Source organism: Coregonus lavaretus (genome assembly GCF_964263955.1).
Source record: "Coregonus lavaretus genome assembly, chromosome: 20".
In the NCBI taxonomy this organism is placed as follows: Eukaryota; Metazoa; Chordata; class Actinopteri; order Salmoniformes; family Salmonidae; genus Coregonus; species Coregonus lavaretus.
The window spans coordinates 27368502-27387299 of NC_140007.1; the positions used below are offsets into that span (position 1 = coordinate 27368502).

General features: G+C 44.2%; 1 protein-coding gene across 1 annotated transcript in view; it reads right to left on the minus strand.

Annotated features, from left to right (window-relative positions):
* The window catches only part of LOC311148100 (histone deacetylase 7-like), a 52410-nt gene that overhangs the window by 14816 nt on the left and 18796 nt on the right, over nucleotides 1-18798 (minus strand). The window contains exons 2-6 of the mRNA XM_084185010.1: nucleotides 2760-2941; nucleotides 2394-2481; nucleotides 1066-1186; nucleotides 812-912; nucleotides 145-265 (exon numbers count right to left, since the gene is read on the minus strand). Coding sequence (XP_084041136.1) covers nucleotides 145-265; nucleotides 812-912; nucleotides 1066-1186; nucleotides 2394-2481; nucleotides 2760-2941 — 613 coding nt within the window. The remainder of the gene's footprint in view (nucleotides 1-144; nucleotides 266-811; nucleotides 913-1065; nucleotides 1187-2393; nucleotides 2482-2759; nucleotides 2942-18798) is intronic.

Sequence of the window (18798 nt, forward strand, 5' to 3'; positions counted from 1 at the left end):
AGGAGAGAGAGAGAGAGAGAGAGAGAGAGAGAGAGAGAGAGAGAGAGAGAGAGAGAGAGTTCATAACACAACATTTCCCAGTCATTATATTAGCCCTGGTACCACAGAGCCTAGTGGGCAGCAGTGTTTGGGGGAGTGAGGAACTTACCCAGAGTGTCAGGCACCCGGTGTTTGATGGTGGGCGGGGCACTCTCCTTGCGGGTCAGAGGACTCTTACGAGTGTTCAGGTGTTTCTTCAGCTTGTGTTTCAGGTTGGGCTCTGAGGCTGCTCAATGACAGAGATAATATAATTTGTATAAATTCACTGTCTCCGAAAACTATCCAAACCAAAATAAAGTTAGTAGCTGAGTACAATGTAGAAATCAGGATCAATCCCTTTGAAAGATACAATTTCCTCTCCATTCATACATTTTCAGCAGGTTAATTCTGCTGATGTACATAATGTACTAGGTAGGAAACATTTTTGATTTACCATGAGCTTCTCTAAAACATGTTCTACAGACATTGTGAAGCCTAGATCCGATTCCAAACAGGTATTATGAACAGGATGACAGTGATGAAGTAGTGTGCAGCCACGTGGCTTATTAACTGCGTGTCAAAACGGTGTTAGAATGAGTACTCTGTCAGTCAGTCACCTCTCTGGGCTGTGTGTAGTGCCGTGAACCGTGCTTCAGCTGACAGCTCTGTAACAAGGATCGTATGTAATGGGCTAATTGTAGAGTGTAGCCTCATAGCATCAGGCCCTGAGGCACGGCAGTGAGAACTATACACTTGCATGGCAAAAACCTGGCTTAGTGTGTGGGGGTCTCACCTGCCCTGCGTAGAGGGGTCTCATCTGAGCCCTCGCTGGAACCCTGTGGGGGGGAGGACACCAGAGGCTGGGGTGGCCCACTGGGGTCTGGAGCCAGCTCCCTACAGAAACAAAACGCAGGCACCCAACACAGTCAGTCGGACAATCAATTGGAAACTGAAATCAAGGTGAAATGACAGAGCACAACACACATAGTGAAACAATGTAATGCTAAAAAAAGAAAGCATGCTACTGAAGGTGTAAGGTGTTCTGACCTGTAGCCCACTGGGGGACCACTGAGAGGGTTGGAGCTGGTCCTTTCCAGGGCTTGTTGTTTTTGCTTCTTCAGAATCACCTCCTGGAGCTTCTGCTTCACCAGGGAACTGGCCACGGCACCTGTCAATCAACACAGATATAGAGACCATCAGACAAATCACTCTGCAGGGTCTGGTAACTGAAGATAAAAAAGAGAAAATGGTAAGTAAGAAGATAGACTATATACAGTATGACACTCCTCCTGTTATACCACAGAGCATCACATTGGGAATGGCCCTCTATTAGTCTTTCCCTCTATCCACAGATGGACCTGACCGTCCCAGTGTGTGTGTGTGTGTGTGTGTGTGTGTGTGTGTGTGTGTGCAAGGCAACGGGAACAGTGGGCTCTGTGTGAGGAGGAAGCAACACGTGATGTCTACTACCACAGCCCTCCCAGCATGCCTCAGCCTCAGCCCACAACACACAGAGATGTGCAGCTCAGAGCCACAGTGGTTCTTTGACAGCCACTCACAGAGAACCAGGTTTGGGACCCACAGGGCAGAGGTCAAAACAACAGCACTCAGCTCATCCTCTCCTCTCCTTCTGGGCCCTACCAGATACTGTTCTGACTGAAGGAATGCTCAGAGACCACACAGATGTATTTATGGACATACAAACACAGAGCACAAAATTACTGTTTTCATCTGCTTGTTGTAAGAGAAGAGATTTGGTATTATTTTTGTATAGGTGCAATTTATGATGACTCAGTCTGCTGGAAATAGGCAGAGGAAAATGCCTCTCAAATGGGTGTACATGTTGGTTTTTGCACAAGGCATTCTTTGTTTGGTTGGTGTGAAAATTTACATTTGCAGAGTGTGTGTGTCTGTGTGTGCGTTTATCTGTGTTCATGTTTGTGTGTGTGTGTGTGTGTGTGTTTATCTGTGTTTATGTTTGTGTGTGTGTGCAGGATGTTTATCTTGTGAAAGTGACATTGATGGATCTATCTCTCTTTACACCAGATTGTGCAGAACATTTTCAATCAGGAAACAATACTACAGTGTACAAACACACACACACGTATGTTTTACTATCCTTGTGGGGACCAAACAATTGATTCCCATTCAAAATCCATTATTTTCCTAACCCTAAACCTAACCTCTAACCCTAATTGTAACCCTAACCCTAATTCCTAAGCCTAAAATAGCCTTTTACCTTATGGGGACCACCGAAATGTCCCCACTTGTCTGAATTTTCCTTGTTTTACTAACTATCCTTGTGAGGCCTTTGGTCCCCACAAGGATGGTCAAACTAAACACACACACACAGACACAGACACAGTAAAACTCACTCTGTTGGCTCTTGTCCTTGTGCCACAGCTGCTGCAGCTCTTGCTGTTTCTCCTGCTCCTGCTCACGTCTCCGTTGTTCCATGTTGAACTGAAATCCGATGAGACACTCAGTAAAATATGTGTGGAAACAGGAAAAAGTGCCCCTCTGGCCTGGGAATGTGTGACATATGGGTGACAGAAAGACTTGGACTAATGAGCGTAAATCGGGCATGAAAGTCATTACTAATATGATTTGCACAAATGTAAACATTACAGGCATTTAACATTACATACAGCACATGTAATTAAATGCATGGATTCCAGTGGCATCAGTGTGAGTGTTTGGGGACTGTGTGCTGAGAGTGGGCCTAGCTGTACTGTATGTACCCGTATGTGCTGGTGCAGCTGCTGCTGCGAGAAGGGGGTGCAGGGCTGGGGGGAGAAGGGGCTGAGGAGCAGCGGGGGGTGCAGGGGCGTCAGCAGGGCCGTGTCCGAACCCGGCCGCATCACACGCTCCGTCACACGCAGGTCCATAGGGACTGACCCCAGGGGCGCCGACACCGAGGACTCTGATAGGGGGAGGGAGGGAGTTTAGTTTTTCGGAAAATCAATTTCTTACTACCAACCTCTGGACTTCAGTTCAAGTGTTTTCTTACAGTACAGCAGTAACACTTAACTCCCAGGGCTCTATTTTCCTCCACTGGCCTGTACTCTACTCCTAACTCTACATTCTTCAGTGACATAAATGGCAGATTCTTATGGCTTTGCATGCTGCTCTGGGACATTTGCATTGCATGGGGGAGTCAGTGGGAAAGATTGCCTCACCACGTTCTACAACAGGATCCAGGAAGGGTTTGGGAAAGAGATGCAGGTCCTACTACACCGTACTGACACGCGCGCAATCGTTCTCACCCGCATACGGATATAGACTCACAAAAAAAAAAATAATAGAAGAAAAAATAAAGACTTCACATGACATAATTTCCCAGCCAGTATTGGGTAGAAAGTTTATAACTACATGCCAAGTCTCAAGTGTCTGAGGGAAATTATGTAAATGTCATTCATGAACGTTGACTTGGCCTGCTTCCAAATTCCAAGCAGCACCAGTCAAAAAGGGTGAAAGGGGGAAAGAATCTAAATGAAGACAGAGAGAGCAAGCTAGAGACTGAGTGTTTCTGTCTAGTGACAATATCGCAATATTATTTTTGTGCTAGTTTGCTGTACCTGCACTAAAACGCCAGTATTTTTCCTTCATAGCTTGTTCTCCATCTTCTTTTTAAATAGGGAGCCAATTTGTTTTCAGCACTTTTATTTCCATGACTGATCAGAACTTGTTCTCATGGCTCTCGTCCCTCTGCAGCAGACATATGGTGAGCAATATGTTTGGAACATCGAATCGCAATAAAATCACAGTAAAGAATCGCAATACATTTAGAATCGTAATACATATTGTATCGGCACCTAAGTATTGTGATATTATATTGTGAGGTCCCTGGCAATTCTCAGCCATAGTGTTCAGTGTGGTGTGTACTGTGTTTGAGGAGAAAAGCCTCCTTTATACACACTGATAAAGCCAGCTGTTTACTCTCAAACCCCGAATGGGAAAAACGGATGATGTAATTCATGCTTTAGTTTGGACGCCCATGGAAATCAAAGGGCTGTTTACAGGCCTTCACAGTGCACAGCCAGACGCGTACAGCATCAATGTATACTGTATCATTAAACAAACACTCCATTGTTCACTAGACTATTACTGTTTGACTACATCAATCACTCCCCACTGCTAATGAGAGAGAACTAACAAAACAAAAAAATGGTGTGTTTATCAACAGAATGAAAGATTAGCTTTTCACAACCCTATTGTACGAATAAAAATGAGCTGATGAGGTTGGTGTGTGTGTGTCTTTGTGTGTGTGCGCACGCTGTAGTGTGTGCTTCTGTGTAAGAATGTGGTGAGGGGAAACGTTCTGATGGACATGTTTGTCTGTCAAAGTCCAGTTGTTGTTTGTGTGTAAATGCAGCTGTAACACCTGTGCCCTAACATGTTTTGACACAGCCCTCGGTTTAGGGCGTCCATATTAGGAGGCTGGAGTGGAGGAAGGAGAAAGACTTGGCAGAGGCTGCATGAATGCCATCAATGTTTGGAATGACTTAAATTCTTCTTGATGAGGAGTCACCAGGCTCGGTGGTGTGCCCCAAATGGCACCCTATTCCCTATCTAGTGCACTACTTTTGACCAGAGCCCAATGGGACCTAGTCAAAAGTAGTGCGAATAGTGTGACATTTGGGAGTCGAAGAACACGTGGATTATTCCAGGAACGTAACAGCAGCGACTCATACAAGGAAACAAAGGGGGCCACTGATCAGCAGAAAACAGCAGTCTCTTTACCGTTTCCTTCTCACTCCCACTACCAGCTATATTTAGAACACACAGAGAGAGGGACCACATTTACCTACACAAACTATTTAGATTCTCACCAGAAAGACACTTAAGACTCACCTTTAGTTTCCACAGTAATGGATCCTACTGAGAAAGGGGATGAATGTGTGTGTGTGTGTGTGTGTGTGTGTGTGTGTGTGTGTGTGTGTGTGTGTGTGTGTGTGTGCTGTGAGAAAGTGACCCTGTTTGTCTGACCCTCTCACAGGTAGGTCTGTGGCAGTCATTACATTTTGTCATCCGGTTATTGCAATGCAAAAGCATGCCACTCTCATGGAAATTGACCGTTAATTAACATAAACACGTTTAGTATCTCCAGGCCTCCACACATACAAGCTGCATACAAACCACTGATGCGCGCCTTTGCAACATCTACATTTCAAAGTCTAATAAATCAATTTAATATACACCATCACAATAAACCTATTATTTATTTTAGGCAGATCTAAAGAAACATTATGATATGAAGAAAATGTTTTTCAGAAGAACAGAATAAGAGTTGGCCTACTGTATGTTATCTGGCTATGCTCCATGCCATAGGCTGTAGGCCTGTTCATTTAGCTGACAAAATATGCTTATATGTCCCGTGCCATTATTTTATATTATATGATTTTATAGTGAGAAGAATATAATTGAATTTAGCTGAATAAAATAGAAATGATATTTTTCCCATTCCGGAGCAAGAGTGTGCATATGAAGTGACTATGTTGAGCGTAAAAGTGATCATTTGTTGTGAATGATACAAACCTTAGAATGCCTTGGAAATCAAGAGATACAGTGCCTTCGGAAAGTATTCAGGCCCCTTGACTTTTTCCACATTTTGTTACGTTACAGCCTTATTCTAAAATTGAATACCCCATAATGACAAAGCAAAAACTGGTTTTTAGAAATGTTTAATAATGTATTAAAAATAAAAAACAGAAATATCACATTTACATAAGTATTCAGACCCTTTACTCAGTATTTTGTTGAAGCACCTTTGGCAGTGATTACAGCATCGAGTCTTCTTGGGTATGACGCTACAAGCTTGGCACACCTGTATTTGGGAAGTTTCTTCTCTGCAGATCCTCTCAAGCTCGGTCAGGTTGGATGGGGAGCGTTGCTGCACAGCTATTTTCAGGTCTCTCCAGAGATGTTAGATCGGGTTCAAGTCCAGGTTCTGGCTTGGCCACTAAAGGACAATGAGACTTGTCCCGAAGCCACTTTTGCGTTGTCTTGGCTGTGTGTTTAGGGTCGTTGTCCTGTTGGAAGGTGAACCTTCGCCCCAGTCTGAGGTCGTGAGCGCTCTGGAGCAGGTTTTCATCAAGGATCGCTCTGTACTTTGCTCCGTTCATCTTTCCCTCGATCCTGACTAGTCTCCATGCCCCTGCCGCTGAAAAACATTCCCACAGCATTATGCTGCCACCACCGTGCTTCACTGTAGGGATGGTGCCAGCTTTCCTCCAGACGTGACGCTTGGCATTCAGGCCAAAGAGTTCAATCTTGTTTCTCATGGTCTGAGAGTCTTTAGGTGCCTTTTGGCAAACTCCAAGTGGGCTGTCATGTGCCTTTAACTGAGGAGTGGCTTCCATCTGGCCACTCTACCATAAATGCCTGATTGGTGGAGTCTTGCAGAGATGGTTACCCTTCTGGAAAGTTCTCCCATCTCCAAAGAGGAACTCTAGAGCTCTGTCAGAGTGACCATCGGGTTCTTGGTCACCTCCCTGACCAAGGCCCTTCTCCCCCGATCGCGCAGTTTGGCCGGGCGGCCAGCTCTAGGAAGAGTCTTGGTGGTTCCAAACTTCTTCCATTTAAGAATGATGAGGCCACTGTGTTCTTGGGGACCTTCAATGCTGCAGACATGTTTTGGTACCCTTCCCCAGATTTGTGCCTCGACACAATCCTGTCTCGGAGCTCTACGGACAATTCCTTCGACCTCATGGCTTGGTTTTTGCTCTGACATGCACTGTCAACTGTGAGACCTTATATAGACAGGTGTGTACCTTTCCAAATCATGTCCAATCAATTGAATTTACCACAGGTGGACTCCAATCAATGGAAACAGGATGCATCTGAGCTCAATTTCGAGTCTCATAGCAAAGGGCCTGAATACTTATGTAAATAAGGTATTTCTGTTTTTAATTTTTAATACATCTGCAAAAAAATCTAAAAACCTGTTTTCGCTTTGTCATTATGGGGTATTGTGTGTAGATTGCTGAAGATTTGTAAAAAATGTAATCCATTTTAGAATAAGGCTGTAACAAAATGTGGAAGAAGTCAAGGGGTCTGAATACTTTCCGAAGGCACTGTATATGGGCTGCATGATGCGACTATAGGCTTTTGACGGTTTGAGAAAGTCACAAAAAAAGCTTGCGCTCTGTTCCTTGTCTCAGGCTGCACACGCTGTTCTCTCACCAAGTGATCATATTTGCACCCATCAGACTATTCTCAATTTAATCTTGTCTTTACTAATATGTCAAATGAGTTTCGATTTAGGAACAGGGGCAGGGAAAAAAGACATGTCATCCGTATGCACTCCAATAGCGAATGGTGGCCACATTCCCGCTGGTTCGTTTCACTCATGTCAGGTTATTTCACGCGAGAGGTGATATTCCACCCAAACTCTGTATGCCATGGGCTCTCCACACTGTTCCTGCAGCTACCCAGTGCTTAATTTGGGAAACCAAGTGAAATCTGTTCGGGAACATCGATAGTAACATGTTTTCATAATGAAACATATTTCACTAATCTGTTGACAGCCCCTCTCTCTCCGCGCTGGAGAAAGGATTGAAGGAGAGAGGGGAGGAGATGAAAACACATGGTAGTGAGATATTCAGTAGCTAAAGGTAATGTGTCAGCCTATTAGTTATACAAATATAAAATCTAAATAATTTACAAATTCATTATAATTGTGGGCTAACTTTGAATTTGTTTAATTTAGGCTAGACCAATTATGTGCCAAAGATATCTTAAATCAGAATTTTTGTTTTATTGTTCTGCCATGTGTAATATACGGTAGGCTATGTATTGTATAACGGCACAATCATTTTTTAAATTCAGGATTTTTTTGGGACTCATATATAGGCCTATGCTATGCATATGGGTGTTTTTAATTAGAAAGCGCTGTCCATTTCATTGTGTCAGGCTTTGAAACAACATCCACAATGACCATGTTTTCCACTCAGTTTCAACCTGCTGTTTAACTTCTTTCTTCAAATTGTTCAGTCACAGTGAGGTGAGATTTAAAAGCACATACTGTTCTGATTATGTGTTTGATGTGATTTTCGATTGCATTTGCATTGATGTCAGAGTGGTTAGAGAGGCAATAGAGCCCTGAGTACCAGGCCATTAGGACCTGATGGTAGTTAGCAAGTTGGGTACTACTAACGCATGTCCAGAGTGCATAACAGGAGATTACCTTGACTCAACGGTCTTGTGGAATTTGACTGTGGTCATGACACGAATGGCGGTGTGGCGGTAATACGGTCACCGCAACAGCTCTACTCACAGGTCAACTGTACGTCTGACAATGAGTGTCTGAAATATGAAACTGGCTGATGGACAAACTGTTTCTCAGAATCATGAAGTCATGGTGTGATGTGATGATGAAGATGTGTCTGTTGAAGCCTGGTTCAGGGCTAGGAGTTTTGATGAGTCCCACTGAACACTGAACAGACAGTCAGTCTCTCCTCCTCCTCATCTCCTTCCCAGAACTGTATCGTTCTCCCCTCTGGATCGGTTCTACCAGTATGGCCAGTGTGTACGGGAACCTCTATCCCTCTGGTCCCTCCTCCAGATTATTACGCAGAACACAGAATGACTGATTGAGAAAGTATGAAACCGAGAGTCTTTCTGTAACTTGACACACTTGACCTCTTATAAACTCTATCACTACTCATGAGTTCACATGTTCATTCTGCATTAATAAGTTATTTGTACACTATCATAACTGTAGTACGAATCTGGAGTAAGTACACACATCCCCCCCCCAAAAAAACTACCACTTTGAGATGTGAACTGCTGATTTGTGTCCTTATTTTGGGGTTACAAAACAAGTAAAGCCTGGTAAAAAGATAGTTGTGGCAAGTCTGTGGTGATGGAGGCAGGCAGAAAGAGACACACTGAGCTGAAGCTGAGTGATGTCGTCTGTGGTCGGGTCTGCTAGGAGAAAAGGGAAACGGGAACAATGGGCGCCAAAGTGTCCGTGTAAAACTCAGGCCCAGCTCCACACATAAAACCAAAGTGTCAGTGTAAATCTCAGGCCCAGCTCCACACATAAAGCCAAAGTGTCAGTGTAAATCTCAGGCCCAGCTCCACACATAAAACCAAAGTGTCAGTGTAAATCTCAGGCCCAGCTCCACACATAAAACCAAAGTGTCAGTGTAAATCTCAGGCCCAGCTCCACACATAAAACCAAAGTGTCAGTGTAAATCTCAGGCCCAGCTCCACACATAAAACCAAAGTGTCAGTGTAAATCTCAGGCCCAGCTCCACACATAAAACCAAAGTGTCAGTGTAAATCTCAGGCCCAGCTCCACACATAAAACCAAAGTGTCAGTGTAAATCTCAGGCCCAGCTCCACACATAAAACCAAAGTGTCAGTGTAAATCTCAGGCCCAGCTCCACACATAAAACCAAAGTGTCAGTGTAAATCTCAGGCCCAGCTCCACACATAAAACCAAAGTGTCAGTGTAAATCTCAGGCCCAGCTCCACACATAAAACCAAAGTGTCAGTGTAAATCTCAGGCCCAGCTCCACACATAAAGCCAAAGAGACAGGAGACTCAGCGACTGGCTGGCCCTCCAAATTAGCCATCTCAAAATAAAAAAGGCCAACAAAACAGGAAGTGTTGACCAAGTGACATCTGCTCCACTTGGGTCAGACACCTCCCCCTCCGTCCGTCCTTCCCTCCCTCCACCCCCCCTCCTCCCTTCCTCCTTCCCTCCCTCCTCCTCTTGTTGATGCTGACTGGAATGGAGTCTCTAATTGGCATGTATTCCACATCTATTTTGGGGTGGGAGGAACTTTTTTTCAGGCTCTGCTGCTAATTTCAATGGTGACTTTTGTTTGTCCTCCTCATCAGAGGTCCTGATCCATCGGCCCAGAGGATATGTAGCACAAACAACATCCTTCAAGGAAAAAAGGCTTGAATATGTCTGAGCATGTGTATTCAGTTTTCTTAAAGTAACCTTGCTGAAAATATGAATGTAGTTGTTAAAGGGCCAATTCGCAGTTGAAATGATAACAAAGCGAACTACTGTTACTGTAAAAAGCAATACAAAAAAAGACTGTTTTTAACCATGTTTTGAGGCTATACAGTGTTTGTTTACATTTACTTTGTTTACAACATTGGAGTAAAACAAACGTATATTTTGGGTTCTGATGGAGTATGACAGTTGAACTAACTCATGAGGCATTGTGGTGCTGTAAAGGGCAAACCGTCTTACCACGCCCTTCCAGAACCTTCCCAGTTAGGTGGCTAATAGAGCCCAGCTGGGGTTCTGGAAGGGCGTGGTAAGACGGTTTGCCCTTTACAGCACCACACTCATTAATGAGTTATATTCTTCAAGAATCAATGGGGACATATCATTCATTTATAAGTCCAAAACTTGATGTAGCAACAGCAGATTGCCCATTTAATGCAAAGGTGTGTGTGTCACTGTGTCCCCGAGTGTGTGTGACTGAGTGTGAACAGTTCCTTAGGGTTTGTAGATAAGTCTTGTCACTCTGCACACACTAAAGTATTGATGAGTCTACAGAACTGTGTCAGTGGTGACAGCCAGGGATACAACCATCGTCTCCCACACTCGCTATCACCACTGTATCCTCTGGTCTACATTCCAGTGTTTGCTAATGTATCAATTATCTGACAGTTTCTTTTCCAAAATTGCCCTTTTTAATACGGAATTTACTCCACTACGACGCACTACAAAACACTATACTTGCCCAAGCTGAAAACACAAGTCAAGTTCCTCAGTAGAAGGGTTCAGTTCAGCGCACACTGTGATTATTATTTGACCCTGCTGGTCATCTATGAAGGTTTAATATCTTGAAGAAAAATATGGCCTTAATGGCCATGTACTCTTATAATCTCCACTCGGCACAACCAGAAGAGGACTGGCCACCCCTCAGAGCCTGGTTCCTCTCCAGGTTTCTTCTTAGGTTCCTGCCTTTGTAGGGAGTTTTTCCTAACCACCGTGCTTCTACATCTGCATTGCTTTCTCTTTGGGGTTTTAGGCTGGGTTTCTGTATAAGCACTTTGTGACATCTGCTGATGTAAAAAGGGCTTCATAAATACATTTGATTGATTGATTGATTGTGCTGCACTCTAGGAGCAATATCCTAGTCATTCAGGTTCAGCTCCTTAACTACACTCTGACTCTGCAAGGCCGCCAGGAGCTCAAAGTATTCCCTTTGAACATCCAGAGACATAACTAAAAAGAGAACAAATGAGAGGAGAGGAGAGAGAGGTCAGAGCAGGGGATTGTTATGACAACCTGACACCCCTGAGATGGAGTCCAGACAGGCTACTTTAGTAAACTTTCTGAATGGACATATAGGCCTTGTGACGACCGTCCCCTAATCTAGAGCCTCATTCTGGACAAGACAGAGATGATAAGATCGGCATGCTGCCGGGTTTACAGACATGGTTTTCTCTTGTTAGAGCTCTATGTTATTCAGTTCAGTTTATTAGGCCTCCCTTTCTGTTCACTGTCCTGTTTATTTGTTTTTGTAAATACTTGTACAGTCGCCGGCTTATTATCTTCATGTTAGCTAATAAAATCCTCACATTGACAAGAAAAAGCACATCTTCCTCGAATTGCCTCCTCACTGTTCCAATCCAACCGTATGGTCAACCTCACAGGCCTATAGAGAGAATCAGCGAACTCACACACAAACACCCCCGTAAAAGGACCCGTCAATCAAAGCCACCAGCGTATGTCAGACACAAGAGCAAATATGTTTCCTTTCCTTTCCATAAAAAAACCTAGGCCTACATTAGGTTTTCCGAAAGTAGGCTATAAGATAATAAATTGACAAGGAAAGTATGAAGGGGAGAGACAGCTATGTGATAGTATGAAGATGAAATTGACAATCATTTAAATAGAAAAAAACACACAGCATGTCCATAGCCTATTTATCAGTGTTGAGTAGACTATAAATTAAAAAAAGATCTGTATCAAATTATACCAGGTTGGAGAGGATTGGCGCATTGTCCATTTGACACAACATTAGCGCATTATAGACCTCAGAGCCAGAACAACCTTGAAAACGTGCATTGTACAAAAGAACGTCCACACAAACAATTTCTTTACTGAAGTGCCAATGCCTATAGGCTAGTGCTCCTACACCCTCGTGCATCTAGTGGATCAGCTGCTCGAGCATCAAATGACAGTTGGAAAGAGGAGGAGAGATGTAGACAGTGGTCCTCTGTAGCTCAGCTGGTAGAGCACGGCGCTTGTAACGCCAAGGTAGTGGGTTCGATCCCCGGGACCACCCATACACAAAAATGTATGCACGCACGACTGTAAGTCGCTTTGGATAAAAGCGTCTGCTAAATGGCATATTATTATTATTATTATTTAAGTTAACAAAACATTAGTAAACACTCCTGCTATTAGGTAAAGTGTATCTACATGAAAAGAAAGTTACATTTTGTTTTATAGATTTTTTTTTATGAATGTAGGCCTATTTAAACAGTTTTGATGGTTATTTTACTTTCATGGCAGTCTTCATCCATAACTGTCAGTTACACGGTTATTCAATTACCGTTACAGCCCTAGGACTGAATGCATGCAAAATATGTATACAATATAGCGGCATTCTTTATAATTGTAATGCAGTTGTTGACAACAGAAGCCTATGCATCTGGCTGTCACTTGGTCAGTCAGGGTAGGTAGTCACTAGTGAGGCCTATCCGTCTGGCTGTGGGTCAGTCAGGGTAGGTAGTCACTAGTGAGGCCTATCCGTCTGGCTGTGGGTCAGTCAGGGTAGGTAGTCACTAGTGAGGCCTATCCGTCTGGCTGTGGGTCAGTCAGGGTAGGTAGTCACTAGTGAGGCCTATCCGTCTGGCTGTGGGTCAGTCAGGGTAGGTAGTCACTAGTGAGGCCTATCCGTCTGGCTGTGGGTCAGTCAGGGTAGGTAGTCACTAGTGAGGTATGTGTTGCTGTGTTGGTTGGCCTGGATCCTACTGGGAGTGCTAAACTATGTTCCAGTCCACTGCTAGAGGATGAAGGGCTTAATTGGTTTGAACCTTTCAACAGGACCTTTCCCTTCCCCTCCCCTCCTTCCTGTCCACTCCTCTCCACTCTCTTCTCTTCTCCTCTCCTCCCTGTCCTCTCCTCTCTCCTCCTCTATTCTCTTATCCTCTCCTCTCCTTCCTGTCCTCTCCCCTCCCTTCTCCTCTTATCTTCTCCTCCATGTCCTCTCCTCTATTCTCTTATCCTCTCCTCTTCTTCCTGTCCTCTCCCCTCCCTTCTCCTCTATTCTCTTATCCTCTCCTCCCTGTCCTCTCCTCTCCCCTCTCTCTCCTCTCCTATCCTCTCCTCTCTTCCCCTCCCATCTCTCGGAGCTGTAGCAGTAGGATAGACAGACAGCCAGGTCAGATAAAAGAGGGGTTGACAGAGAGCAGATCAGCAGAGAGAGCAGCAGTTCGTAGACTTTCTCTGCTGGGTAAGTATGTCTGGAATTACAGCAGGAATGTTAATCATGGCCCACTGTGTCCATCGACCTCCTGTTATTACAAACTTTTAGAACATACCCAAAAAAGAAGAGCACACAAAATAGGGACATCAGAAAAGTATTGTTGAATAGAATGTTGCTAATATAAAGCCATGTGTTCTGTTTTCATGGCAGCAAGAGCTTTAATCAACACCAGAAGAGCTCTCGGCCTTTTTAATTAGCCATACGCACACATACGTACACATGCACACTTGCACAAACACACAACAAACACTGGGGTCAAAATGAAGTTGACTTTTGGGATTGGTTAGAGATAAAATCATGAGAAACAACTCCAGCTTGATAAAGCACCAGAGATAAATATGACCTGTGAAATACAATTGCTTCAACTTTCCCATAGGAAGAAGATAAAAACAAGCCCAAAATAACCAGCTGTGGAATAACAAAGCCATTGTATGGGGTCCTTTCTGTGAATGGTTTCTCTCAGGCTGGCGTGTGTGTGTGTGTGTGTGTGTGTGTGTGTGTGTGTGTGTGTGTGTGTGTGTGTGTGTGTGACTGGTATAGTGCGATGTGATCCTATCAGGCCAGCTCATTTGATTGTGTGGGAGGACAGAGCTGCCAGAGAGCTATATATAGACAACCAATGGAAGGTGTGCTTCCAGCCCTCATCGTTATGTAAATCACCTGAGACCTACCTGTGTGTGTGTGTGTTATCTGATTGCAGTAGCTCTAGCAGAGAGAGAGAGAGAGAGAGAGAGAGAGAGAGACATCAGCATTGAAAGGTTCTGCCCAAAGGGCAGCTTATATAACATACATAGTGAAGTGAAATGGACCTGTCAACAGTTGCTGACTGCTCCAGGGAAATACAGGGACCAATTTAATTACTGAATAAAAACAGAGACTTTCTCTCTGTAACTCCTCAGCTAAGACAAGCACATCTCATTATATTGACACTGTTGAAGACAGAATAGACTACAGCTACCTGTAGACAAGGGAAACAATGTCGAAGCTAACAAATGTCAACTCACAATGTGTATGCGTGCATGCGCACGTGTGTGTACTCACGTTTGTGTGTGTACTCACGTTTGTGTGTGTCTACCTCTTTCTTTGACAGTGGAGCAGAGGTTTATGCATTCTGTCTAAAGTTTCCTCTGTCCTGACCCGAGTTTCCAAAACACCTCAGGTTTCCTTTTGTGGGTTCAGGATGTGCAGAGATAAAACCACACGATCGGCCATTTATTACCAGGGCTTCAGTGTCTCTCCATACAGCATGTGTTACTATGGAACATTATAAAGATTCCATTACCGTAACATGGGTGATTAGAATACTACTGGTATTAATTGGATGAGATTGGTCAGTGCTCTCTCTCTCTCTCTCTCTCTCTCTCTCTCTCTCTCTCAGCCAGCCAGCCAGCCAGCCAGCCAGCCAGCCAGCCCTCCCTCCCTCCCTCCCTTTACGAAAAAGGAGCAGCGCAAATACGAGTTCCAGAGAGCAGGGAGAATGCAGCAAGACCTTTAATCAACACCAGAAAAGCTCTCAGCCTTTTTAATTAGCCATACACACACAAACACAGCCCTCCCCACCAACTGCCCCCCTGAGATCATTTTTGATAGTAGTCTATTGTTTGGTTTCCTGCTCAGGCAAGGACGTCTTAGTGATTACAACTCATGTTTCAGCCACATACAGGGAGACAGGGACCGGGACAAAGGGACAGAGACAAGGACAGGTCCAAAATAGCACGAGATGAAAACACACACAGCAGCACTTCTGCCTCTGCTTTCTGTGAGCTATAATTAGAGGTGCTACCCCCATCTCTACTCATCTTTGGACAGACCACATCCTCCTCTTCTTCTCTCGTTCTTACTGGCGTTATTCAGACAGACAGACAGGGCCTAGCTCTGCTTTGCTCTGGGCCATCCCATAAACAACACCAGAGATCAGGGGGCTGCTGTAACCATGGTAACCACAGCAGGCAAAAGGAAGCACAGTCTATAAAAACACAACAATGAGAGAGAAAGAGACACTTCCTGTTTGCAGAGTTTAGCCTCGGTTTGGTTTCCTCCCAGCCAGTAACTTCTGGTGAGAAGGTATTTTTGTAAAGCTATAACCAAAGCCAAGCTCACAGTGCCCAAATGAACACAAATACACACTCCAGACGCAAACATAGAACATATGCTAATGTCCACTTTACTACTGTTGTTAAATAACCAAGTGACGCTGTTCTGAAATTAACAGTAGTAAACAGAATGTACACCAGATGTTTCTACAAATAAACCATGAGTGTAGAGATATAACTCTACAACTATTCAGACAGGCTTAGCCAAATGAATGTGTTGCTAGTTCAGTATTGTCAAGACCAAGCTATTCCTGTAGAGGATGAAAAAAGACTTTCTTCCTCACATGGAATTTGAGCTGAAAGACTAGGGGCCAGCAGGACTCTCCTCTCCCGCCACCCCAGCTTCATGCAGCCAGTAGCCCTGCCAGTAAATGGGTGAAGGGGAGCTGCTACCCATTCAACTGAGTGGATTAATGCCCAGAGAGAGCATTGCATTGAGGGTTTTGTAGTCGACTTGAGCTGCAACAGATTTCCACAACAATTTTCACATGTTGTCATAGGAATTAGTGGTTTGGGGCGGATTATCCCTTTAAAGCCAGTGTGTGTTTGTGTGTGTGTGTGTGTGTGTGTGTGTGTGTGTGGATGCCTGCTTGTCTGTCTCAGAGTATTTAGAGTGTTTCTCTGTTTGCGGTTTGTCCATACCTTAGTCTTCAAGTGCATAAGATAGTGTGTCTTGCCATAGTGTTTGTCTTAGTGGTGCTTGCAACCTACGCTAATCTCTGTGTGTCATTTATTCCAATTGAATCGCAGGATTCCAAAATAAAGCTTAAAGACTTTTATGCAGGTGTAAAGTGACTTTAAAAAGCTGAATTGATTCTGAGCAGTCATAAAAACAATATTTAAATCATTGCATTTGTCTTGACAGGTGTTTTTAGAATCATATTTACAAGGCGTTCAATGCACGGCACGCACGTCAAAGCTATACTAGGCCCTACTGAAGTCAGACCCAGTCACATTCACTACATAAACATTCCAGTCATCTCCTTCCCTCTGTGTCGAAATTACCCTAAAGCTTTGACCCTGGTCACACATACACACTGCTGAACGATTAGTGCTTTTTGAGGTTGGTTCTGTTTCGGTTAGATAAAAAAATAATCAGTTAGATTAAAAACGAATCCTGTTTTTTTAAAACATTAAATGCACTATGCATTATGTTGGTTGAATGCTGTAACACAGAATAAACTATTATTAAAAGTCCCATGATGGTAGTGACTGCCCATCACTGCTTATCGCTTATTAACCATCATTTATTCACATTACATTACTTTAATAAAATATTTCAGTTGTGTATATTACATTTGTTTTATTTTATTCTAAGTCATCATATCATCTCTATAGAGCTGCTGCCTATGCTGTCTGACATAATCACTATTTTAGTAGTTATTCAAAGTAAATAAGGCATACTTTTTATGACTGCTGAATACCAACTATCAATCACTTAGATCATGTATGTTTTTTAGGTAGAGATACCTGGTGAAGCAACTGCTTTCTATCCCTCAATCACGCCTTCTTCTGTCTCTTTTATGTACCAGGTAAGAAACACAGACAATACAAGTAGGCGCGCAATGGATTATGGTCATTGTAGTTAATTACCAATTTTCTGCGCTATACTATGTAGAATATTGGCCTGTTGGAAACTACAACTCCCTACTACATCACATAGTTCAGACTTGATCTTATTTATCTCTAGAAAAACTGCCATTGAGCTCACAGAAGAAAGAAAAATACTCAATTGAATTCAAATAATTGAACAGTGGTGAATTTGTTGTTTAAAAAACAACAAATAACCGAAATTCCGGTTAATCGCTCAGCACTAACACACACAAACACACAGGAAATGATGAACAATAGATGACATGGTTCCCTGGCAGTGAGCTGTAGCCAGGTGTGCTGTAGCTAAGATGTGACAGATGATGACATCTTTATCTCTCAGTGACACACCAATATCAGTCCTACCCTACACCCTCCAGACCTCCAGGTCTGCTCACCTACCCTACGCCCATTCTTGTGTCTCCTTCACCCACCTCCGATATCAAACACATTCCCCACAAAGCCCCAGTGAGATAAGACACTCAACACAGCAGCTCTCTCAAAGGAAAGGAATTAGCATGGCCCCCTCATCACCCAGGCCCAACACACGTCAACACACCCACATCGACAAACCACACAACAACACACACCTGTTTCAGCCATTCCACCACCGTATCACCACCCTATCTCTTAGCGAGAAAAGAAAAAAAACATTGTTACTGACAGACGAGTCGCATCAAGTGCTGCGCCGCAGACTAAGTGGTGCGATATGGAAGGTTTCACTTGTCTTGCATGCATCAATTACTGCTGTTTCATTCTAGTTCATGTTGTTTAGAGGATGCACCCAGTAAAGGACTCCACAGCATTCTCTCATCCCAGGGGGGGTGTATCATAAGCCTGTTGCACTGAACCATGGAGGAGCAACCTTTACTATGTAACCATGACTACAAAGAGAAACACTATGTTAGAGGCTTTCATTAAAGTCAAACTTTATGTGGAATTTGTCATTACAAATAAAACATAGCAGTTACATGGATGTTACAAGTCCAGTTCCACTGTTGGGGTACTGTTCTTCCCTGAAGCGTCTTCCTCCCTGTTTACCCTCCCTTCCTAAATCACCCTGAGAGCGGAACAGACAGGTAAACAACAGTTCTGCCACTTAACTCAGAGGTCAGCATTATGGGAGTGTTGTGTGTATTGAGTCGTGGTCTGGCTCATGGGTGGGGAGAGATGGAGGAGAGGAGAGGAAAGCCCCTGGGTGGGGAGAGATGGAGGAGAGGAGAGGAAAGCCCCTGGGTGGGGAGAGATGGAGGAGAGGAGAGGAAAGCCCCTGGGTGGGGAGAGATGGAGGAGAGGAGAGGAAAGCCCCTGGGTGGGGAGAGATGGAGGAGAGGAGAGGAAAGCCCCTGGGTGGGGAGAGATGGAGGAGAGGAGAGGAAAGCCCCTGGGTGGGGAGAGATGGAGGAGAGGAGAGGAAAGCCCCTGGGTGGGGAGAGATGGAGGAGAGGAGAGGAAAGCCCCTGGGTGGGGAGAGATGGAGGAGAGGAGAGGAAAGCCCCTGGGTGGGGAGAGATGGAGGAGAGGAGAGGAAAGCCCCTGGGTGGGGAGAGATGGAGGAGAGGAGAGGAAAGCCCCTGGGTGGGGAGAGATGGAGGAGAGGAGAGGAAAGCCCCTGGGTGGGG